Source organism: Arabidopsis thaliana (genome assembly GCF_000001735.4).
Source record: "Arabidopsis thaliana chromosome 1 sequence".
Lineage (NCBI taxonomy): Eukaryota > Viridiplantae > Streptophyta > Magnoliopsida > Brassicales > Brassicaceae > Arabidopsis > Arabidopsis thaliana.
In genome coordinates, this window is record NC_003070.9 from 18,955,663 (window position 1) to 18,981,612 (window position 25,950).

Here is a 25,950-nt window from a genome sequence, read left to right on the forward strand (position 1 = left end):
ATTAAATTTTGAATAAATGAAAATTTAGATTTTTTTGTTGAATCCTTATATTTTTTAGTCCAATGGTGGAGTCTTTAAATTGGTTTCTTAAAACACAAAACATAATCATTATTAAAAATATTAAAATTCTAAACATACATAACATAAAAACAAAACAAAAATATAGAAATAAAAAACTTGAATGACGATAAGAGTTCTTCTTCGATATTTAGAAATGAATTGAAACAACCTACTTTGAAGGTTGTACTCGTGCTGCTTCTTTCTCTTCGCTAAATTGTTCTTCTTCGACATTTTTTCCGTTCCAAAAGTGACAAAAGTGCCAATTCCACAAAACCAAAAGTGACTGATCCATCATCATAACTTGTGAAATTTTGGAGACAAAACTAATAGCTAAAAGCAGAGAACAGTCCAGAGAAATAGAACCAGGGGGATATAATAGGTAACATATAACACCATCAAATATCAGGTTAGTACTCAATGAGATAAACAGAGGTATACAATTATGTGAACACACTACACCATCCCAATTAACAAAATGATAAAAAAAACTTGAGAGAAGAGCTTCATTTTTAAATGTAATACAACACAGCTTAGTTTTTATATGTTTATTAATCATTTGCCTACAAAATAATTTTTCTGATATTAGAGATTAAACGTATACATATGATTAGTATTCAATATCTACGTATGATTTGATGTTAAGAAAAAGATACTTGTATAATTTCAGAAACAAAAAAGCAATATAATAAAAATAGAGCAACTAAAATGAAACAGAAGAGCAACCAAATTTCAACAGAAACTGAATAAAAAGTAGTAAGTGGGTGTGCCACGTACACGGACCTTACACGTTACAAAACACCTAAGCTAAGGTTCGCACCTTAGGATTTCACACAATTCTGATTTATTTTTTTACTTGTTTTCATTAGAATTTCATTAAGAAACTCTCTAGGTCCCTCCAATGGAGGTGGTCTAATGGACCTAGTACTTTTGGAATCCCAGAAATTTGTATACACTGAGATATGACTCAAGGTAAATACAGTAAAGTTTATCCCCTTATCGCAATGTGAGGATCAAGCAACTTGCTGACCATATTACTCATATTATATTGACGGACACCAATAATTCGATAATGTTGAGTACAGTACTATATATGATGGAAAAAAATTCACACTTCTTTCAAAGTATCAATATTGTGAAATTTTAGTGTATATGCCAGGGTAAACTAAAGTGCTTGGTTTGGGTTAAACAAGTCATTCCAAAGCATATATATCTCATGAACTTTAATACTGATATATCATCATTTCGAAGAGTATTTTTATAAACTTTATTTTTAATTTTCATTTTATGTATTTGTTTATAATATAGTAATATTTTATTTCCTCCCAATACATTCTAAAGATTTAAATGAATGGAACACGTGCGATATCATAATGATCAATGCAATAGAGGGCAATTGTGTCGACAAGCCAAACTGGATAGTCGCAACCACCACATTTATATGTAAAGCTGTATCATTTCTCTGTAAATCTGCAAAGTGTTAATCTCTTGCTGCAATTATTAACCTACTTTCATTATTTTGTGTGAATTATTTCAATTATTATTATTCTTTACTTATATAATGAATGTTTTTATTGGGATATGGAGAACCGAAAATCGGTATTGGGATATGGAGAACCGAAGATCGATCGAGATCGACAGTCGAGATGAAAAGATCAAGATATGGCAAAAAGATATTATTCTAGAAAATATATTGAAGTTTAGGAAATTTAGCATTATCTCTAACTATATTATTTACATTTTTGTTTATCCTAATCTCTATATAAGAGAATGTAAATTATTCTATTATTTTCATGAGAGTCTAATATAATTCTTCCCTAAACACTTTTGTGTTCTTACTCTCATCAAACTTATCAGTTTTCTAACTCACCTTCATAGAGTGAGTTGTTTTTGTATTTTATTATTGGTAATAAAAGTGTTTTATAAATGTTGATGGATGTAACCTTTTCTTACATGTGAATCCTAGAGATGATTTATTAGTGGAAAAACTAATTACTAGTTAGATAGACCTAACCTAAAGAAGCTAACCAATAATTGAACATATTTAGAAAAGCTTTTATGATCGTTGATGGTGTAGGTAGATCCGGCACTTACTTATTTAACATGACAGCATTTAAAGGAAATTTTGTCTTCTTGAACTATAATTTCAAGTTTATAAGAGAAGAAGGAAAATTTGTTTAGTTAAAGGATTTTATGCATTAATTTTTAAACGAACGAGAAACAAAGAGTGTTTACCAGCCATACACAAAATTTGACTATATGTTTAATCTAGAGCTCACAAACCGAATCAGTTGGAACCGGAAGCTAATACGAAGTTACCAACCAACCAATAATTGGGAAACAAGTTTCAAGTGTGTGCACATAAATTTATTGAAATAACAAATCGAGAAACTAGTGTTTGTTACATGATGAGAAATATGGCGCCCACAAATTTAATGCTAATATTTTTGTCATTTAAAAAGAGAATTATTTTGCTAAGAGTTCATTTTCTTAGATTTCTCTTAGTTTTAAACTTTTGTTGGCAAATAAAATACATGTTAAATGTGTTTATGACCTAGATTTTTAAAAATTTGCAAAATTTCTGATTCGCCTTACGAAATTGTAATGTTTAGCAAAACTAGAATTCAAATTTACATAGATGTTCTGTATGTCGAATGCGATGTTAAATTAGCATTAATCGTTAAAAACAACAAATCTAATTTTAGTTTACTAACTACATTTAGTTGAAATATTTACCCTACGAACTTAAGGAATCCACCATGCATAAATGTATGCAAGCTAAAGTTATACAACAGGTTACATTTAAGCTTTTGATTGTAACAAGAGCAAACTAGATCTTTTACACGTAGAGACATCTAGTTCTCATTTGGTTATTTTGGATACATACATATCTACTTAAAAATCTTAAAATATAGAAAAGAAAAATGGTTAATTAGAGCCAAAGAGATCTAAAGAAAAAGAACTTAGAAGGTGGAAACTTCGTAGTATGCAAGATTGACTCCTTCCGTACATCAGATTAATCAACCAATTAAGTCCACGAGACAGCAAAATTCTCTTGTTCTTATCCCACCACCTAATTAACATCTCTTCTTCTTATTATTTTCTCAAGCTGATTAATTAGTCTCTATATATGTATGTATATGGTTTAGTAATTGCTTTCGTTTTATTATAAAGATAAAGATGTTAGCGAAAGGGAGCGTCGGGGCACGTGGGATGTCACCGTACGTACCATACAAAGACTAATGATGTGTTTTTGGAATAATTGAGAGAGGTTAATATAAATTGATAAAGAGTTATAACTTTAGGGCACATTCTTGTGCCTTTGCCACTATTATTCTCACTTATGATGAAGCATATATTATCACCCCCACAAACTTTTTCTCTTCGATTAGATCTGTTGAACTTTATATTAGTCTACGGTTCATGGATTGGCAATGTCATTATTAGATATATGAATTTGTAGAAAGTATTTTGATCAAATCTCAATCAAAGTCTTGTAGTATGTATAGAGTTTTTCTTATATATATGCATTTATATACTTTTTTATTTTAATTACCTCATTGCAAATTCATGTAAAGCAAGCTATATTACTCTTCACCATGAAAAAGTTTTAGTGAGTTGAGACTATAATTGAAGAAAAAAATATTCTAAAAATTTCAGTGGTGTTTTCCAAATTCCAAAAAGAGAGTGCAAAGTTTCCACCTAAAAGTCATAAAAATAAAGAGAATTTATATGACAAGAAAAGCTTTTTGGTCACGGTTTTTGGTCACGGAATGATAGTTAAAATCATAAAAGAAAGATAGAAAAGAGATAATGGAATTACATGAATCACATTCTTCTTATGATTCCACTCACATTATCAAAGTAAGAAAAGAATATACTTTTATAAATTTTATTGGCAAGATAAACAGAACAAAAAATATGAAAAAATAGAGAATTCGATACCATGATGACGCTTGTCGGCCATGATTTCTTCTACAACGATTTACCAAAAACATATGAGAAAAAATGAAGGATAGCTTAAACTTTAATGCTAAGATGAAAATATTTTATGTTAATGGCACAATTTAATCCCGACAACAAAGTGAAGAAACACTAAGGTTGTAATGTGAACGTATGCATAATCAACCCCACATAATGTGTGTGTAATAGTAATATGTTTTAGTGTGTCTGATTAGTCACTAGTAACCAAAATTTTTTTTAAAGAAATAACACTAGTTGATAATATTTCAACCGAAATACCGAATCTACATACACACCCTCCCGTTTATTTGTTAGTAATATTAGAAGAAAAATTCGTATCACAAAGAAATTTCTCTTAGTTTCTATTTAAAATTTGTGTTACATATTCGCATTATATACTTATTACTTTTTTGGTAAAAAATTAATTTTTGTGATTGAGGATTACAGAGGATAGGAAAAGCAGAAAAGACTAACAAACTAGAAAATGAAAGGAAAAAAAACATAACAACAAACAAGTATACAAATGCGAACAAAACGCTAAAAACGACGAGATATAATAAAACTACCACAAAAAAAAAGATAAAAGCAAAACTTACGTAAAGCAACATGAACTCAAAATTCCTGCGAGTTGCTGCAAGCAAAACAAGTCCTCAAAACTTCACACCATCAATGCCAACAATATTCCTACTACTTTAGAAAAATATATACCAAAGAATAGATGAGTTAGAAAAAATATATACCAAAGAATAGATGAGTTACTTGTACTCATTCATCAAAATTATATCAATTTTCCATATTTGCGTATAACGGTTATATTGGAATATTTTTGTATTTTGTAAACACTTTTTGATATCAATATATTTGATTTTGATTTGATGGAATAAAATTTATCATGTGTTGGGAAAACTTTTTGATATTCATGATAAAATATTAATAAGATACTAAACTTTTAACACTTCAAAATAAGTATCATCCAGAACAAATCAAAATATAAAAATTCTAAAATAACTTTAATTAAATAAGTTGACTCTTGGAATATAATTTTTAATTTTTATTGTTACGAATTTCACATCGGAATTGAAATATGACTTATAGTGGGAACCATGCAAAAAGCACTTAAAAAATCATCATATAAATAATTACTTATTTAATTGGCCAAAAATAACCTAACATTTTGATATTAAGTTTTTTTTGTCATTAAAAAGAAAAAGTTGTGTGTGCTCAAAAGTCTTAAACTTTTGCATTACGTGTTTGGGCTAAAAGAATTATGTAAAATAAGCCCATATGAAAAACCTACGTGACCTCATTACTTAGTGAACTTGATGGGCTTGGAGAAAGCTAGATTGAGTCTGGAAAATTGGGTCCAAAGCCTGCAGAAGTTTGAAATTATTATGTTGTTATGGGATTGGGAGTTACTTAGCAGTTACCACTTCGTACATACAAAAATTCATATGTGAAACGAAATTGGTGGAATCCAAAAAAATTCTCACTCAACCAAAAAGTTCATTAATTCTCATTCTGAAAATTTTCTTATTCGAATTTATAACATTTTTGTATTCAAGTGTTTGTAATGTGAAATTGTTTTTTTGTACTATGTACTACAATTTCGCATATTGTAACATCCTTAGTAATGTTTTCTACAATCTACCAGAATTGATATTTGACTGTAAAACCTTGTTTTTTTTAAATAACACAATCCCACCAATACGTACACATTAGAACCTTAAAATTAAAAACCTTAAAAACAAACACAAACGTCAAGTCGCCAACATTGGTCATTTTTTTGGGGATCATTCAAAAATAGTAGAGAGGCAAAATAGATATCTAAGACTCTATAGCAACTATGATGCGACATCATGTTTCATACAAAGACAAACCCTATAAACTCTATTAAGTGTTCTCAACATTGCAAGAACAAAACCAAAAATAAAAAATATTAAAGCTGATATAATTTGGTATTATTAATTGTAAAGAATTGACAAACGAGGGTCATCTCGAGGCGACACGAGCACTTTTCCGGCGATTCCTCCCACCACACACTACGCACCATTGAAACTCTCCATAGCTTTCTTTGGATTCCCGTGAACCTCTCTCTTTATCTTTTGCCTCCCAAGAAATTTCCACCGGTTTTCGTGTTATTCACTTACATTGATCTTTTAAGAAATTCATATATTTTAACTAATACTATAAAACTGTTGGAGTCGTAAAATAATACTTTGTGATAAATTGTTCGAGCATGATACTTTCATGGCATCCCACTTAATTTTAATAACTGTTTGATTAATTACTTATTCAAAATTTAATCTTTATATTAGTTTGAAAATATTTAAATTTAAGTAATCAGTTCTCTTAGCAAATTGATATAATTCACATTGCCTTAAGATCACTCTCTCAAATAAGAGATTGTCGTTAGTGTGGATGTCGGAATGCGCAATTAAAATCTTATGGTTGTTTTTACGAGGATCTTTAGTCTTGTTAAACGAACAATGATCGAATCGAGAAGAGAAGAATGTGTTTGTGAATTTTGTGTATAGTATTAGTATTTCATGAATCGTCCCCATTACAATTGTCATCAACTCGTATTTATACTCAATACATCGGATCAAACGTATTAAACTATTTGCTGATTTCACGCCGCGGATCTCGCCTTATTTACGTCGTACGTTACGAATCTTCAACTCGGGACTTTAATGCGCAGTTTAAGTCGCGATCCTTCCGTTTCTGTATTAATGTCGGATCACCCTTTAAGCGGCCAGGCTCATGCTGGGCTATGAATTGGGCCCAATTCATCTTGAAGCCCATAGAATGCGGATTGGGCCGAAGTGGGCCGAATCCGACATCCACAATTTGCCCCCCAAGTCCTCGAAGTGATCCAGATCGGGGACTTAAGAAATTCCGAATCGTACAGTTCCAAGAATCACGGAACGTCAACTCGAGAGCGAATATCCTCGACGTGAGAAAAGGAAACTGAATCGCGCGATTACCGAGACTTTCCTCAAATAGAGTGTGACGCTTCGGGATCCTAGGGTTTTAGTTTTCCCGCTCATCCGTTCCATTATATAAACTGACGATCTCTTCGCCTTCTGCCCAACGATTATAAGTAAACGGACTCCCCTCTCGCTTCAGGTAACCGTCTCTAATCCTCCTTTGATCTTCGTTCTCGCTTTCAATTTTTGATAGGATTTAGAGAACCTCTGAATTCTGTTAGGACTAGAGAACGCTTTTAGGGTTTAGCCAGCGGTTTTTAGGACGGAAATCCTTACTAATTTCTCAGATTTTCAATTCAGAAAAACGAGGATTTTCAGTTCTCGCCACCGCCCGTTCACCGTTCTCCGGTAAAATTCCGCCGCGACCTGAACTCGCCGTCGCTATTTGTCGCAGATCGCCGGATTCTGGCGAAAAAATCTTCAAAGTGTTCTTCGTTTCTGAGGAAGATCTTCAGCAGACCTTCAAAGTGTTCTTCAACAGAGAACTCTCCTCAGATCTTCTTTTATTCGTTTTGGTGACGTCGCGCTGTTTGTCATGCCTCCGAGACAGATCTCACGGGAAGTGTTCTCGATTGACGGTCAGTTTGGAAAATACATGACTTCGCTGTCAACTCCGAGCAGACTTACGCTGTTAAGAGGAGCTCACCAGATCCCTCACCAAATAAAGTTGATTTCTCCTGGTACAAAGACTTCCCCTGAATCTCCACCTCCGGGACACACTTGCGCCTTCGAAATTTTCTTTTCAGAATGTGGGCTTTTCTTTCCACTTCCCGACATCCTGATCGATCTTATGCACGAGTTCGGGATCGCCCTCCCTCAACTATGTCCGAACGTAATTCGGACAGTGTTATGTCTTCTTACTCTGGCGGAAGAAGATGGTTTCCGACTCGCGCTGTCCGACTTCCTTCAGTTATATGCAGTGAAGAAAAGTCGGACTAACAACACTTTTTTCCTATCACCTCGGAAAGGTTTTCGAGTCTTCGAAGACTTCCCAGAAAAAGATGAACACTGGAGAAAGTCTTACTTCTTCTTTCCTGTGAATGAACTCACTTACGAGGAGAAGTCTGATTTATTTGTATCTGACTGGACAACTCGGGCGGGTAGTTAGCTTGGCTTAGGATACCATTTTGAACTAACTCTTTCATCAATAACCCCGACTTCAGCGATTTAACCCTTTCCTTGCTTTCGTTTTTGCAGTGAAGGTTACCATTCCTCCCGTTTCTCGCACATTTGCATCTCACTTCTCGAACTTTTGCCGTCATGACCTTGGTTGGGAAGCTCTTACTTCGGATCGAATCCGAGCATCTGGCAAACGACTTCGGACCCGTCCTGACCTTGCTATCTCTTCACCTCCCTTTTCTCCTCGTATATTTTGCAAAGCTGAGATGTCTGGACCATCGTACCGAGCTGAGAAGAAGCGTGAGAGGGAAAGAGCTGACCAGGAAAAGGCCAGGATCCTGTCTGACAGGGTCGTGATGTCGGGGACCCTTGAGGACAGCAAACTCCGAGCTGCGGAGAAAGCCAAGCATCTGGTGACCGACAACAAGGTCAAATCTCGCCAGGAGCCTGGAAAGACCCCGACTTCTGCTACGAAAAATTCCGGAGCTCCGACCTCCGAAGCAGGGAGCCTTGCCAAGAAGCCGCAAAGCAAAGATTCGGCGACGCGGGAAGCCGAAAAGAAAAGGAAGAAACCTGAAGACGACTCCTGCCCTTCGCCTCGCTCATCTTGTCCCCGTCTTGAAGAGAAGAATACTGGTGCGGGAAAAACTAAAGAAGACCCGAAAGAGGTTCCTCCAAGCCTCGTAGTTCTTTCGTCTCAGGAATCTGAAGCTCGCAGGTCGGAACCTCGTAGCACTCCTCCTCCAGGTAACGTACTTTTATTCCGAATTGACATGACAGGATACACTATGGCATCTCACATTTCTATGCTTTTGCTATAGCTCCCCCGTCTTCCTTTGCCGACATCATGAGGACTCTCGTGGCCCCTGGTTCTGCCATCGCCCCCTTCGATGAAATGAAAGAGGTGAACAAGGACAACTACCTTCGCTTCGCTGGGAAACTCGGCAAGGTAAAAGCTTCATCTGGTTTACAAGGAAATCCGACGTAAAACCGAGACTAATATCACCCTTTGATTTTGCAGCTAATCCTGGAATTCAACTCCGTCTTCTACAGTCATGAAGATCAGCTTTCTGACAAAGATAGCGAACTCGACAACTTCAGGCGAAGTGAAGACGAGAACGCTCATACGGTGGAGAGGGCCAGCAGAGTGTTGAAGCGTATGAAAGACGTTGAACCCCGGATCCAGGAACTCGAGGTGAACAACATTGACCTCATGGCGAAACTAGAGGTAGGTAAAAATGCCTATCTTGCTGCAGCCGACAACGAGAACCAGGCCTGAGCTGAACTCAACGTTTGCGAGGAGAAGCTAAGGAAACTTGAAGAGGAGCAGGCCGGGAAAATTGACGTCGCCAGGAAGGAAGAAAGGAAGAAGGTCAAAGCTCGATTTCACGAGTTCTCATCGAAGTATGGGAACTTCTTCCGGCAGTCCGAAGAGGTTAAAACGCTAAAGGTCCGCGTAGCAGAGACCAGAGCAAACCGGGAATTGCTCGAGGAGATTCAGAAGGGGGAAATCCCCGACATCGATGTGGAGCTTGAGTCGGTTCGTGCTGACGAAGCAAAGTTCGTGCAACGAGCTGCCGAACAGAAGACTCCCCGACCTGACCCTGTTGAGCTTACCTTGCTCCTAGCTGACACTCCCCCGGAGATGACTGCGGAAAACGCTACTCAAGATGAAGCGATAGCGATCAACGAAAGGGGTTCCAACAAGGGTTCGACCTCGGAGGCTGGAATCGTGGCTATGTTCCCGGTCGATGTTGAAAAAGAGTCCGAGCAGGCGGAATAATGGGGTTGTTTTGGACCGAAGTGGACCCCCACTTGTTTTCTTTTAAAACTCGAATTTGCTTTATTTGGCCACGAAGGCCTTTTGTTCGAAGTACTTAACTTTACGTTGGGCACGGAGGCCTTTTTGTTTTTAAGTACTTGATTTTGGAGGTCACTGGGACCGTTTATTTTAATTGAATTAGCTAGTTTATTTTCCGAATTACGAGCTGAGCTCGGTTTACTCTTCGTATAAAAAACTGAGTTAAGCAAAACAAAGATGACCTCCCTAACGAGCTAGACTCAGTGTTAGTAGGGAGGTCATTTATGACCGCGAATCCCAAGTCTCGGACTTAGTTCGGGTATATTCGAAGCGAGGGTTTGAACGTGTAGATATCCACCCGAGGCTTGTTTCGGAAATAGAAATTGATAAAAAATCTTTGCTTCAAGAAAGAAAATTTGTTTTTATTTGAATAATGAAGAGACTGGACCCAAAGTACGGGCTGCCTACGTACCCAAAGGTGGGGATCAAGTCAGACCCAAAGTACGGGCTGCCTACGTACACAGAGAGATTCGAAATGTTTGGAGATGAACTGAGGTCCGTTATCGGTTACAATCTCATATGGTAAGCCGTGCCTGCAAATGATTTCCTTCCAAATGAAAGCTCGGACTTGAACTTGAGTTATGTTTGAATAAGTCGCAGCTTTGACCCACTTTGAGAAGTAATCGGTCAGAACGAGTAAGAACCTCACGCCCCGGGTTGAAACGTGGAGCGGCCCGATGATATCCATTGACCACTTCATGTATGGATAAGGTGCAGACACCGAGGTAAGGAGTTCGGCTGGTTGCAGGATGTATGGTGCATGTTTTTGACATTGCTCACATCGTCGTGCGTACGCTTCACAGTCTGCCATCATTGTCGGCCAGAAATACCCGTATTTCTTGACTTTGAACGCCAAAGAACGACCTCCGGAGTGATTTCCACAAGTCCCGTCATGAATTTTTTTGATGACGGTTCGGGGTTGTTCGCCAAAGATACAGATAGCGTCCGGAGCCGAAATAAGTCTCCTGTAGAGGATGTCATTTGCTATGCAAAAACGCGCGTTAGTAGCTTTTAATTTACGAGCTGCCCATTTGTCGGGAGGAAGCACTCCGTGGAGGATGTAATTCCGAATTGGTTCTCTCCAGTCTGCCCCCCAATCGTGAGGTATCTGATTAGAAACCTCGGGATTATCAGTTATGGGCACCTCGTCCTCGGCAACGGGAGGTACAAATTCTGGACTGTCATCCCCGTCGTCAGGTTGTTGAGGTTCGGGACTGCCTGCTTTTTCGTCAAGTCGCCTGCGCATAGCTCGAGTGGTGACAAAATTCGTTTCCTCGAGATGTATACTTGGCTAAGCTATTGTTTCGACAGGAATTATCCGTGTGACGGTTACTTCGGAAGTAGATGCTAAAGCGGCTAGAGCGTCAGCTCGAACTTTTCGAACTTTGCTGTCAGCTCCCGAACCTGATCCAGGTAAGCCTCCATTCGACTATCTTTAGCCTCGTAGTCTCCGGAGTACTGGCTTGCAACCAGCTGTGAATCGCAGTGAGCCTGTAGGGCTCGAACCCCAACTCCAATAGCGAGGCGAAGACCGGCTAGCAGAGACTCATACTCTGCTTCGTTATTGGAGGCGTTGAAAGCGAGCCGGAAAGATTGTTCAAGGACTTCGCCCGTAGGTAACTTGAGGCGAACTCCGGCTCCAGAGCCTTGTTTTGATGAAGCGCCATCGACATGAAGGATCCAGGGTTGACTCGGAACATCGGATTCAGCAGTAGCTAGAGGGAGTTCGATCAGGAAATCAGCGAGAACTTGAGACTTCAGACTTGTCCGCGCACGAAATTCGAGGTCGAATTCACTCAACTCGATGGCCCATTTGGCTAGCCGTCCTGACTGAGACGGACTGTGAAGGATGGCCCGAAGTGGCAGAGATGTTAAAACCACGATTGGGTGAGACTGAAAATATGGCCGGAGTTTCCGAGCTGAAGTTACGACGGCTAAAGCCAGCTTCTCCATCATCGGGTATCTTGTTTCGGCGTCAGAAAAGGATTTGCTAACGTAAAAAATAGGTCGCTCGTCACTTCGTTCGACTCGTACTAAGACGCTGCTTACCGCACTTACCGAGACAGAGATATAGAGAAAGAGTCTTTCTCCGAATTCGGGTTTTGCGAGAACTGGAGGTTCCGAAAGGTAGTTCTTTAACTGCTTAAAAGCGTCTTCGCAACCTCTATTCGCCTTCCGAAGTAAAGTTTAGAAAGGCAAGCACTTGTCGGTAGATAGTGAGATGAACCTGTTCAAGGCAGCTACTCGACCGGTCAAACGCCGGACTTCACTTATTGTCCGAGGTGAAGACATTGCTAGAAAAGCGTTTATCTGCCTTGGATTCGCTTCGATACCTCGTTCAGTCACAATATAGCCGAGGAACTCGCCTGAGGGAACGGCGAAAGTGCACTTCGAGGGATTCAATTTCATAACGAACTTGTTCAAAATATCGAAACACTGCTGAAGATGATCGAGATGCGAAGTGGAGAAAGCCGATTTCACCAACATGTCGTCGATATAAACCTCCATTGTTTTGCCGAGGAGATCTTTGAACAGTATGTTCCTCGTTCCGTTATAAAGGAAGTTTTCTCCTGGTCATCCGGGTTCATCAGGATCTGATTGTATGCGGAGAATGCGTCCATAAAAGATAACATTTCGTGTCCCGTAGTTGATTCCACGTGTCGGTCAATATGGGGAAGTGGAAAACAGTCCTTCGGGCATGCCTTGTTGAGGTCGGTGAAATCTACACAGACACGCCACTTTCCATTCTTTTTCTTGACCACCACGGGGTTTGCAAGCCATTCCGGATACTTGACTTCGCGGATTAATCCTTCTTCGAGGAGTCTGACGACTTCGGCATTTACTGCTTCCGCGCGGTCCGGACCAAGTTTCCGATATTTTTGCTTGACCGGTTTGAAAGTTGGGTCGACGTTTAACTCATGCGAAATGACTTCCGTGCTGATCCCGGTCATTTCGCCAACGCTCGAGACGAAAGTTCCCTTGTTTCGCTTGAGGAAAAGAACAAGTTTGCTTCGGAAACTTTCGCCTAGATTAGCTCCGATACCGACAAGCTGATCTGGATGCTCCTCGCTTATTATCACCCGCTCTACGAGGTCGTCTCCTACTTTTTTAATTGGATTCGGAGCGGCCTCGAGCTGTGGTTGCTATTTGACTTTGAGCTTGTGTCCAGTCATATAACACATTCTAGATGTACGCTGACTTCCCAAGATTTGCTTTACTCCGGTGGGAGTTGGAAACTTGACACATTGATGGTAAGTCGAAGGGACTGCTTTCATCTCGTAAAGCCAAGGTGTTCCAAGTATTATATTGTAAGCGGCAGGTCGATCAAAAACGGTGAATTCGATCATTTTCACAATCCCTTGAGCAGTGACCGGAAGTGTAATCGTTCTGAGTAACATTGAAGTCTCGCTCGTGAAGGAAACGAGAGGACTCAAAGCTCCTTTGATATCCTTCTTAGAAATTCCCATACGTACGAGGGTATCCAGAAAAATTAGGTCGACAGAACTCCCAGTATCAATGAGGACTCTTTGCACCTCGCAGTTCCCCACGTCGAGCGATATCACGAGGGCATCGTCGTGCGGTTTATCTAAGTCGGAGGTTTCTTCCTCCGAAAATGAAATTTCAGGGCAGTCAATTTGATTGGTCTTAGGCCTTTTCGCCACCGGAGCGACCACCTTCCTTTCGTGCTGCTTAATTGCGCTGACAGAATCCCGAAAGAGTTTAGATCCTCCCATAATTACTTTGACCATCTTCTTCGGGCCTTTTGGAGTGACGGGAGCTGGCTCGTTCTTTTGCTTTTTGTTGGGAGGTGAAGATATCTCGAAATCTAACACGTCGTACGCTGTCTGAGCCAAATCGATTGTTGTGACATCGATATCATGAATTTCTCCCGAAGCAAATTTTGCAGCCAACAACCTTCCCAAAGCCTTATAATCCTTTGTCGCATGACCATTCATTTTGTGAATCTCACAGTATGCGTTAGGATCTCGGACCCATTTGTTGCTCGGGAGAGCTCCATTCTTGCCTTTTGGAGAGAAAGGCGGTTTCGATGGTGACGCTTTTGGGGAAGTTTTGAGCGGCTCCTTCTCAACAGAAAAAGTTCCTGCTGCTGGCTTTCGGAGCTCGGAGGGTTTCTTCGAGGTTGCAGGTGGGGAGGCTTTTGGTGCAGCGTTAAACTTCGTAGCCAAAAAAGCCCGTTCTTCTTCGGCATTGATCCAGTTCGTTGCTTGATGAAGGGCGTCCTGAATCGATTCGGGGCAGTTTACAGTTAGAGATTCACGGAAATGCGACTCATGCCACAAACCGTTCTTGAGGGCGGACTGAGCTGCCGAATCAGACAGGTTGGGTACTTGGACCATGATCTCTTTGAAGGCAGTGATATAAGTTCGAAGTGGATCGTCAGCTCCTTAAGAGAGGTTCCAAAGATGATCCTCAGTGACGTCACTTTTGATAAAGTACCCGTACTGCTTAATGAAAGCAGTGGAGAGTTGCTTAAAGTTATCGATCGAACCCTCTTCTAACTGGGTGAACCAGGTAAGTGCGGGACCTGACAAACTTTCTGAGAATAGCTTGCAGAGCCCTGCATCTTCTTCATGTGGCTCAAGCGGGACTCGACCTGCGATGACCTGGAAAAAAGTCAGATATTCTTTTGGATCTCCCTTGCCGTTGTAACCGGGGAGTTTGAAATCTCGGAAATCGCGAATACGAAGCTTTGAGATTCTCGAAGTGAAAGGTGTCCTCCTTGTTGCTTCAATAACTTTTTCCACTTCGGGGGCCGACGTGGTAGCCTGATGAACCTTTGCGTTCATTGCCCACATTTGATCTTGAAGGTTCTGCAGCTCCGAGTTGACTGTGCTCGGCTCTGGTCGGGGATTAGAATTCGGGAGTCTGATGGCGGGATCCAGTGGAGCCGGCGCCCGAGCTATTGTCTCATCTGAGACTGCAGCAAGACCTGCTGACGGAGATTGGATGACTGGATTTTGTGTCGATGTTGCTCTGACGTCAACCGGAGGTGAAGGAGATTGCTGACCAGAAGCTTCCTGCGAATTCTGGACGCTTGGGCTCGCGGCGCGCTGAAAGTTGAGTCGTGTTCGAACACCTGTAGTCCATGCCGTTCCTGCAGAGAATCAACCCGCTCGGCATATGCATTGTGTGTTGACCTGATCTCGGAATGGTTTACAGCTAAAGCGGCGAGCTGGCCATTGCAACGCTCTTGGAAAGATACGAACTTATCGGAGAGTGTCGTTACGGCGAGCTGCTGTCTGTCGGTTTTCTCGGATAGCTGCTGAAGCAGCTGCTTGATGTTGTCGAGGGTGGAGGCTTGGCCGCCGGAACTCTGATCGTCGGTGTTGCTCATGGTGGATTGATCGTTGCTCTGAAGTAAAAGACTTTATTCCCCTCCTTCTAGCGCCAAATTGTGGATGTCGGAATCCGCAATTAGAATCTTGTGGTTGTTTTTACGAGGATCTTTAGTCTTGTTAAACGAACAATGATCGAATCGAGAAGAGAAGAATGTGTTTGTGAATTTTGTGTATAGTATTAGTATTTCATGAATCGTCCCCATTACAATTGTCATCAACTCGTATTTATACTCAATACATCGGATCAAACGTATTAAACTATTTGCTGATTTCACGCTGCGGATCTCGCCTTATTTACGTCGTACGTTACGAATCTTCAACTCGGGACTTTAATGCGCAGTTTAAGTCGCGATCCTTCCGTTTCTGTATTAATGTCGGATCACCCTTTAAGCGGCCAGGCTCATACTGGGCTATGAATTGGGCCCAATTCATCTTGAAGCCCATAGAATGCGGATTGGGCCGAAGTGGGCCGAATCCGACATCCACAGTTACTACTTAATGGTCAAATTCTACAAACCTCTTTTACTCACAAGGTAAGTTTAAATTTTGAAATTAAGCTAAATCAAGTCATTGTAAATTAAAAGACAAAAAATCAAATTAAATTGACGTAAAATTCAGATAATTAAAATATCAGGTTTAGAGAATTCTCAAGAAATAGTCAAATAGTAGATCTATGAGTTACTTAAAATTGTTATTGCACCGTTCTAGAACTGCAAATCTCAATTCTATAATCAATCAACTCTCGTTGCATTGACTTACTATGTTCAATAGTATTTACCCCACCTTATATGTAGATTCTTAGAATTAAGCAAACATTAATATCTGGTTTGGTAAGTTTACTTACGTATCTAAATCAAACCTATCCGCATCTAGCTATTTAGACCCATTTATGATAGTTCTAACAACAAGAGCCCTCTTGGATTTTACCTATTAACTTCAGAACAAATTTTAGTTAGCTACTCTACAACTAGAATTAAGAACAATTAAAGATGAAAAACTGTAAAGATAAATCCTAACAGGTTATCGATCTACTAATTTATCTAAATCTCTAATGAGAAACCTAAACCTAAGAAGATACTCAAATATGATCATAGAAATAGAAAGCATGTTTGAATAAGATTGCATAAATTAAATCAAAAGAAAAATAGAGTTTAGAAAGAACTTCTCTCTACATAGTTTTAAAACTTCTGAATTTACCCGATTCAACATTTGTTTTTTGTTAGTAATTGGTTTGACATAAAACTCTACGGAGAGAAAAATTTACCCGACATAAACTAACCCGGTAAATTGTATGTCAATTATATGTATATATTTATCCTTTATCTCATTTCGAATTTGTGCAATATTTATAGTGTCCTATAATTCAAATATGTATATAAAGACACCACATGCTGAAATTGTTTCATTAATTTCTTCACCGACTACCGCATAGAGAGAATATTATAGACAATATAGGTAAGTTATACATCATTAAATTAAACGATTTGTTCGAGTAAAGTCGATGATTTCAATAAGTGGCATTCTAATACCCAAACCGACTAAAACTGCACAACAACATTTGGGTTTAGGATTTCGTTCCGATCGACTTTGTTATGGTGGCTAAATTAAGTGGTTTCTTTGCACAAGATTTCAAGCATGAAATTCATCAAGGACACAATTATATAATGTACTCGCTAACTAAGAGAAACACGAAACATAAATTATGGAGTGCTATTGTGTTTCATTATTTAGTACCCCAAGTTGATTAATTACCTCTTTATTCTAATTATGCTAGCTTCCCAAGATTTCATGTCCTTTATTGCCCAAGTTCTGATTATTTTTGCCAGTACTATATAACAATAGTTTAAAGATTATATTTATTTATGTTGTGTCTAGGGTTTGATCAAGATTATGACTTTGTTTGTAAAATTATCGTCTTCTATCTGTTCTATGCAGTTTAAAAAATAAATGTTAATGTTTCTTTTCTTAAGTACCATATTTAATATACAAATTAGAAAATGCCGTAAAAACATGCATAGACAGATAAAATATGTGTATGCATGCATTAAGATGCATTAATCAGTGAAGGATTTATAGATATGTATACAATGGTAGCACATTGTATATATATTTCTTGCATTTTAGTACTCGAGAAATTAAAAAAGTTGAAAACAGAAATGATGTATACACTTCACCAATCATATTTACGTAGCTTTGACATTGATTCACTGTTTAGAATTGAATCATCCAGATACACTAAAATATAAGCTTTTCCACATCCTTTGATGTGTGCATTTAAGATGCATGCATACGTCGAATATAGTGTATGTATAATTACTACTATCCGTAGAATTGGTTCAAAGTATCTTACCAGGTGTAAGATTTGAAATAGAAAATTAATTAGTCTTATATACTTCCCAAAAAAAGTTACTCCAACGTAACTGATTAAAAAAATATTGTTTTAGCCCTACCAGATCTGTTTTATACAGTATATATATACTACAATATTCTGATTTTACTAGATCTATATATAGTATGCCCAAATACTATATATAATTCTCTCTTGTTTCTTAATGATACGGCCAAAACTCTTCTTTACCAATTTCAGTTTCTTCTATATGCAATTTTCTTTTGTCAATTCTGTTCATTTTTATAAAATGCATGCAAAGCCAAACCTAACTCAGAACATAAATTGACAATATTTTTGATCGAATAAATAGACACGTGACGGTGGAGATATTACAAGAACAAGACACCAAAATCTGAAACGTTGCCAATAAAAAAAAAAGTAATGACCGGTGATATCCGGTGGCTAAAGACAACAAATTGCACCTCTCTTTACCCTTCTCGACACACATTTCAACTCCTTAGAGCAACATGAATGGTGGTCTATCTTATGAGTCCCTAAAAACCAAAATAATAATAATATTTTAATGTTGTTATTATATTTTAGTTTTTTAATAGAGTTTGACTACTAAAAGAACTACACGTGTATATTTAGGGTTGAGACTGTCCTTTAAATAAGGTTTTTTGGATCTCTTCTCTCCTCTGTCCTTCTCTTTTTAATTATTTTTTTTTTATTTTTATTATAAGGGATTCATAAGAGAGACCACCATTACTGCTGGTCTTAGATTCTTCCGGATTTCTGTAAGTTTTTTAATCTTTTGTTTATTTTTAGACCAGAACCTGAAGAACTATTTCTATATACTGAATAACTCGCTTTAATCTATTGTAATAATTCTATAATTTTTAGGTATACATTTCAATGGATCAGTTACTCTTTTACCTAATCACTCTATTTATTTATTTCTGTCATAACACCTTTTTCAGTTTTGTTTTTTACTTTCTTCTTCTTTTGTCTGATTCCTACTATGGCCTTTCATCCTTTTTTTTTTTTTGGTTGTGGATCTGAATGAAAGTTGTTCTTTTTGGTTTGGTGAGTACTTTTACAAAAAATGACATCTGTGAAAACAGAACTGAAGACTTTCAAGAAAGTAAAGTGAACATAGACACTTTACTATATTCGGATATGTGTTGCATATAATCGCAGTTGTAAATTGTAATTTGTCGAGAATAATTATCAATGTAGACAGTAATTTGCTAGATCTTATTATGCTAAACATGCATGCAATTTGGCTTGTTACCTTTTCTTAGTCAAACTCACTGTTTCTTTAATCTTATATTTAGGAAAAAGTCATTAATTTGGCGGGAAATTGTTGTAAAATGGCAACAGGTGATTCCTTTTTTTTGTCCTTTGTTTTACTTAAAATCTTCAAAAATATTATGAATCATATGATCACTATTTCCTTACATATTTAATCATATGATCAGTTGATCGCTGTTAGACACCATATCGTTATTTGATTATTATTCTTTAGATTCTAGGAGCATTAATTATTTCAGAGGCAGCAGTCTGAACTCTGAGTAAGTTCAGTTTGAGGAAAGCAAAAAAGGAAATTTATTTTGAATAGAATTTTTTTAATATAGACATTTTTTATACACATATATAAGAAGCAATATAGAAGGAAGATGTATAAACTTTGAAGCGGGCCTATTGCTATATAAATATATTTTGGGTGAGCCCTAACCCTCTTTTGTTTTTTTTCTGGCAATGGAAATTAAATGTTTAATGTTAAAATGATATCATGTTTCCTCAACTCATTGATCTCTCCTCACTAATTTTTGCTAGGAATATATCTATATATTATATATATAATCATCACTGTCCATAGTAATTAAAAAAACATTTCTTCAAAAATAATGTGATATTCGAACATGTGTTGTAACTTTATCCATGTATTGTGGTTTTATTTGTTTGCATTTATATCATAGTAAATCTTTGAAATTATGATTTGCATGTTTTAAGCAAGACGTGATAGGTACTTTGTTTTGAAATTAAATAATATATTTTTTTTTTCTTGAAAGGTTTAGAGTTTTGTCTTACTGTTGGGATAGTAACTTACTAACTTATGCCTGATAGTAACTTATTCTCATTTTGAATTATATAAGAGGTTGAAAATGTTGAATGACTATTCATCTCAGTTTTTACCATTTGAAATGATCTGAATGATGTTTAACTTTTTTTTTGCAGATGAATGAGCTGAATGATGTTTAACTTTTTTTTTTTCAACTAAAAAAATTTCAATCATTCAACTATATTTCATCCATTTGAAGCAATAGTATAATATAGTTATCTACGTGAGATTTGTTTGTTCTTCAGTTAAAAATGTGGATTATTGGATATCTATATAATGATATTACGGATATCTATAAAGGTAATAATTCATCTTATAGAGTAGAATATTAAACCAAAATTATAAATTGAGAACCAAAACGAATGCCATAAATTCTATAATGTAAATGGGAACTTGAGTTTTTTTTTTCTTGTTGAAGAGGATGTATAGTGTGGTTAGTGTTAAATATTGACCGATTCTCTGTTACGGTGAATGTACAAAAAATTAGCTATACAGTATTTATTATGTACATATACATTAATATGAACGGTGTTATGGATGACACAAAGGCATGCGACTAAACAAAGACCTGGCTCCTAGCACAATACGAGCTTCTAGTGTGCCTAGGACATAAGTAATTGTATCTTTTAACTCTTAAATATTGTTTTATTTTTATTTATTCAAATCACTTAACAATACTATCTCACTTTGACGGGTGCGAAATCCAATTAATCGGTCAACAGATTTTAACTCGGGAAAGCCAAAACAAAATCCCACCCCAATTTTTCTCCATTTACTAATTTTCTTTTTACAGGAGAAAAATATTTATTAATAGGATGTTATTCCTTTTTTCTTCCGTCTCACTTATATTCAAATTATTTTGAACGAAGAGTGACTTTTACTCTTACCAAATGTGCTTTGTTGATATTTAATTAATTACGTCTGTTCATATAATATTGCATGTCCGTACACACATGCAATGAACTCGGGGATCTACAAATAAACTATAATTTAAGAGGATCGATCCAATTGTTGTTTTATGTATATTATCTTCATATCTTGGACTCTCTCAATGAGATTGCATGTATGTGAACACGTAGACGTATACGAATACGTAGCCGTGAGCGTACACATGTATATGGATATGTATGTACATGTGTATGTTAGTATGTAGAGATCAGAGGGAAGAAAATATGGTCAATGGTAAGAGATGATTTGCGGAGTGTGGGAATGCTGGGCTTAGGGGAGTCATTAATCGCATTAAACGAGGGACGTGAGTTCCAATAATCCAAGTGGGTAATTTAGAGAAAGAGGTGATTTTAATTTTTTGTTGGTTTAAACTTTAGAGAGAGAGAGGGAATTAGGGTTTGGACTTTTTCTAGTTGGAAGCGTAGATTTGTCTTATTTACGACACTCGTGTCCCTATTTATTTCAATATCATATACAGATCTGCCAAACAGATATTTTAAAGAAGTGCATTTGTATTCATTTTAGTCACTTTATGTGCCAACATTATTTTAAAGTCCATTCAATGTAGTATTATTTTATTTATAAATGTGGTTGTGCATAAAAATTCTACTTTATTTCTATATATACTTGCATCTTTTTAATGGTTGCTAAATTAATTTACATCAGTCCCTCCTTGATGAGATCATAAAAGGATTATTTAAAAACATTTAAAGCGAGCCATAGGTTTAACTTTAAAAAAACCTGTTTAGCTTCCTAAAAATTATCTTTAAGACTTTAACAGAAATCTTCTTCTCCTTTGTTTCAACCTTCAAGTTACGAGAGAGATATATATATATAGTTTTTACTTTCTAGAGAGAGAACGTAAGGCAAGGATTTTGTTTGCAGCCATACTTGGAGAAAGCAGAACTAGATCTCTTCCTCTTCTCAATCCTTGACAAGTAATACCTCTTCATGATTTCTCTTTACCAAACTTGCGTTTCTCAAATCTCTTGACTTATATATCTTGTGATACGTCTCTAATCATTTTTTTTTTCTTCCAATTCCTATCATTTCAGATCAAATTATATACCTCACTGGTTTAAGCTTTGATTCCAAGAAAAGGGAAATGAATTCTAACAACTGGCTCGCGTTCCCTCTATCACCAACTCACTCTTCTTTGCCGCCTCACATTCACTCTTCACAAAATTCTCATTTCAATCTAGGTTTGGTCAACGACAATATCGACAACCCTTTTCAAAACCAAGGTATGTGCACTCACATTTATGTATATGTATGTTCATATTCAAGGCCTTAATGCAATTCTTTTATTAAACATATACTATTTGCTATGTTAAAAGCTTTTAAAAACGAAGGGTTCAAATATTAAGACATGTAAAATCGAAAGCATCATTGCACATGTTTTAAGATTGTTATGTTCATATATTTTCTTGTTTTTTTTACAAATTTTTGTTTGTGTTTTCACCACAAAAATAATTAATTATATTCTTTCTAATTAGGATGGAATATGATCAATCCACATGGTGGAGGCGGCGAAGGTGGAGAGGTTCCAAAAGTGGCTGATTTCTTAGGAGTGAGCAAATCGGGGGATCATCACACCGATCACAACCTCGTACCTTATAACGACATTCATCAAACCAACGCCTCCGACTACTACTTTCAAACCAATAGCTTGTTACCTACAGTCGTCACTTGTGCCTCTAATGCTCCTAATAATTATGAGCTTCAAGAGAGTGCACACAATTTGCAATCTCTCACTCTCTCTATGGGAAGTACTGGAGCTGCCGCTGCAGAAGTCGCCACTGTGAAAGCCTCGCCGGCTGAGACTAGTGCCGATAATAGTAGCAGCACTACCAACACAAGTGGAGGAGCCATCGTTGAGGCTACACCGAGACGGACTTTGGAAACTTTTGGACAACGAACCTCTATCTATCGTGGAGTTACAAGGTGTTTAAGATGTCTCAATTTTTTCGCGTGACAATAATAAAATGCGTATATAAATTTGTTACTTAATTTTTTGGGGTGTTATATATAGACATAGATGGACCGGTAGATATGAAGCTCATCTTTGGGATAATAGCTGTAGAAGAGAAGGACAATCAAGGAAAGGAAGACAAGGTAAGTGTAGTCATTTATTTGATTGATTACTTCATTTTATTTCCTCTTTCGGTCTTGTCTCGATCGAAATCTTAATTTCGGACTAATTATGTTCCTCATCATTCTTATGTTTTCTTGATGTTTGTATCTTGGACTTCTTCGAAATCTCTACAGTCTACTTAGGTGAGTATAAATGATTCTTTCATTTTTCTTTTGTTATTGATTATAATTTGATTTAAAGTAATGTATATACTGAAGAATGGTTTGTTTAATCGGACTATGCACTCAGGTGGGTATGACAAAGAAGAGAAAGCAGCCAGAGCATATGATCTAGCTGCACTTAAATATTGGGGTCCCTCTACTACTACCAACTTTCCGGTAAGTTATTTCAAATTTTCATGAATATTTGTAATTGTAATAATTGTTGATAATATCGTTAGTTCCTCCGTAATTTTTATTTGATTGCGTATTTTAGATAACTAACTACGAGAAGGAAGTAGAGGAGATGAAAAACATGACGAGACAAGAGTTTGTGGCTTCTATAAGAAGGTGATTTTCCTTTTAATCGGACCTTGAATGTAAAACTTCAAATAGAAGCTAAGTAGGAACTTTCTAATCAGATAATTCTATGAAAAAACTTTCTAATTAAAGAACCTCGCGTAAACAATTGCAGGAAAAGTAGCGGATTCTCGCGTGGTGCATCCATGTATCGTGGAGTAACAAGGCATCATCAACATGGAAGATGGCAAGCAAGGATCGGCCGAGTTGCTGGAAACAAAGATCTCTACTTGGGAACATTCAGTAAGAATAAATATTAACCATGCTTATATATAATTCTCTCAAATCATGTCTTCCTAAATGATATACAAGACCGTTTCAAACTAAATAGAGATCACTTTTTTTTTGGTGAGTACTATATAGAGATCATTAGATATAAATATTAAGTTTAATCTAATATCAAAAATATAATTCAGTTTTATTTTATAGAAAATTATGTGAATTAACACCACTTACAAGCTTAAATAGATATATGGTCATGCTTATATTCATATATTTTGCTCAGGCACGGAGGAAGAAGCAGCAGAAGCTTATGACATAGCTGCGATAAAGTTTCGAGGTCTAAACGCGGTTACAAACTTTGAGATAAATCGGTATGATGTGAAAGCCATCCTGGAGAGCAACACACTTCCTATAGGAGGTGGTGCGGCTAAACGGCTCAAAGAAGCTCAAGCTCTAGAATCATCAAGAAAACGAGAGGAAATGATAGCCCTCGGATCAAATTTCCATCAATATGGTGCAGCGAGCGGCTCGAGCTCTGTTGCTTCCAGCTCTAGGCTTCAGCTTCAACCTTACCCTCTAAGCATTCAACAACCTTTTGAGCATCTTCATCATCATCAGCCTTTACTTACTCTACAGAACAACAACGATATCTCTCAGTATCATGATTCCTTTAGTTACATTCAGACGCAGCTTCATCTTCACCAACAACAAACCAACAATTACTTGCAGTCTTCTAGTCACACTTCACAGCTCTACAATGCTTATCTTCAGAGTAACCCTGGTCTGCTTCATGGATTTGTCTCTGATAATAACAACACTTCAGGGTTTCTTGGAAACAATGGGATTGGTATTGGGTCAAGCTCTACCGTTGGATCATCGGCTGAGGAAGAGTTTCCAGCCGTGAAAGTCGATTACGATATGCCTCCTTCCGGTGGAGCTACAGGGTATGGAGGATGGAATAGTGGAGAGTCTGCTCAAGGATCGAATCCAGGAGGTGTTTTCACGATGTGGAATGAATAAAAGATGAATTCTCTGTGTTTTTTGCGAGGCAAGGTAGGGTATGGAATAATTAGCTACTTTAATTTCCACAAGTATTAGGATCGGCTGGAGTCTTCTTGATTAGTAGAGGATTTAGTGTTTTATTTTCTTACTTTTGACGGCGAAGATGATAAAACTTGTAGACGGCGGTTATCAGAGTCCTCGAGGGTTAGTCTTTTTAGGGGTACTATAGTAACATTAGAAAGTACCCGAATTTTGTTTAAAAGCTAACCCTTCTGACTAATTTTTCAAACTTGTATTCGTAATTTATAATTGAAGATTTATTGTTCTTATATTTTTATTTGATTATACATACTTACTAGGATTTAACCCATGGTACACCACGTAGCAAATATTTTATTCATATATATAATAATATTAAATTTTACGGTTTTAGTTTAGTATTAAAGTTATATAATTTTATATTAATGTTGTAAATAAAAAAATTAATGATGATAAAATAACAAAATAAATATTTAACCTGTGTTATATTAATTTAAATCCATCTTGCTATATTTCATATCTATCCAAACCCGTCCGGCTATATTTTTCGTCTCATGATATTTTAATTTTTTATAAGTTTAAATATTAGTTGTGGAATTAGTTGTGATTGTGATTTTATGCCGAAAAAATTATGAACTTTTAATTCCATGGAAGATTCAAACCAAGATAATGAATGTTTTTAGGTGCACATATAATTGGATTTGTTCATCATACGGGATAGTAAATGTATTTTGGTTTGTTTCACAATGTTTGTTTTAATTTATTGCCAAAATTTAATACATATAATTCAAATAGTTCAAATTTTTGTTGTTTTAAGATTTAATGAATATTGTAGGTGAGATAAAAAGAAGATAATTTATTATGTTTTGCGTGACATATGGGATTGCCATATATTTTAAATCTTTTTGGTTTGTTACACAATTAATTGCCGTAAAAAATCAAACCATTAATTAAAAAAATCAAATAATTAAAATTTAGTGGCAGCCATTGTAAATAAGTCACAACTCCATGATTTATTTCACAAAATATATGCAAAAATGTATATGTAGATTTATGAATTTAAGTGAAAATTGTGCATAATTATAATGCTTACTATGTCTCTATACATAATCTTTAACTCTATTTAGTCAGTGTGCACATAATTTTTGCTTATTAGAAAGGTTTCTTTTGGAAGGACTACAACTCTCAAGTCCCTCAACAACCAATAATGGGGAAAGAAGCTTAATTCTTGGGTCACAAAGCATATGCCTTTTGGGAAGGAGTTTAAAAACATACTTATCTGAGTT

General features: G+C 36.8%; 2 protein-coding genes, 2 long non-coding RNA genes and 1 pseudogene across 5 annotated transcripts; 3 read left to right on the top strand and 2 right to left on the bottom strand.

Annotated features, from left to right (window-relative positions):
• Positions 1-613: 613 nt before the first annotated feature.
• Positions 614-880, bottom strand: AT1G07717. Its single transcript, NR_139296.1, has one exon. It is a non-coding gene; the product is annotated as an other RNA (long non-coding RNA).
• A 164-nt stretch (positions 881-1,044) lies between these two features.
• Positions 1,045-1,263, top strand: AT1G07723. Its single transcript, NR_139297.1, has one exon. It is a non-coding gene; the product is annotated as an other RNA (long non-coding RNA).
• A 6,279-nt stretch (positions 1,264-7,542) lies between these two features.
• AT1G51172 (uncharacterized protein) lies at positions 7,543-9,909 on the top strand (the record flags this gene model as incomplete). The annotated part of the gene is made up of 5 exons (NM_001160945.1): positions 7,543-8,107; positions 8,205-8,873; positions 8,948-9,075; positions 9,148-9,354; positions 9,433-9,909. 5 exons carry the CDS (start codon positions 7,543-7,545, stop codon positions 9,907-9,909), a joined length of 2,046 nt encoding a protein of 681 aa, NP_001154417.1.
• A 383-nt stretch (positions 9,910-10,292) lies between these two features.
• On the bottom strand, positions 10,293-15,914 carry AT1G51175 (annotated as a pseudogene; the record flags this gene model as incomplete). Its single annotated transcript has 1 exon — positions 10,293-15,914.
• Positions 15,915-21,513: 5,599 nt separating this feature from the next.
• Positions 21,514-24,956, top strand: PLT2 (Integrase-type DNA-binding superfamily protein). Its single transcript, NM_103997.4, has 9 exons — positions 21,514-21,687; positions 21,805-21,993; positions 22,246-22,693; positions 22,782-22,864; positions 23,018-23,026; positions 23,133-23,221; positions 23,319-23,392; positions 23,517-23,644; positions 23,907-24,956. The coding sequence occupies exons 2-9, from the start codon at positions 21,855-21,857 to the stop codon at positions 24,641-24,643; spliced, it is 1,707 nt and encodes a 568-aa protein (NP_175530.2). The 5' UTR covers positions 21,514-21,687; positions 21,805-21,854; the 3' UTR covers positions 24,644-24,956.
• The last annotated feature ends 994 nt before the right edge of the window (positions 24,957-25,950 follow it).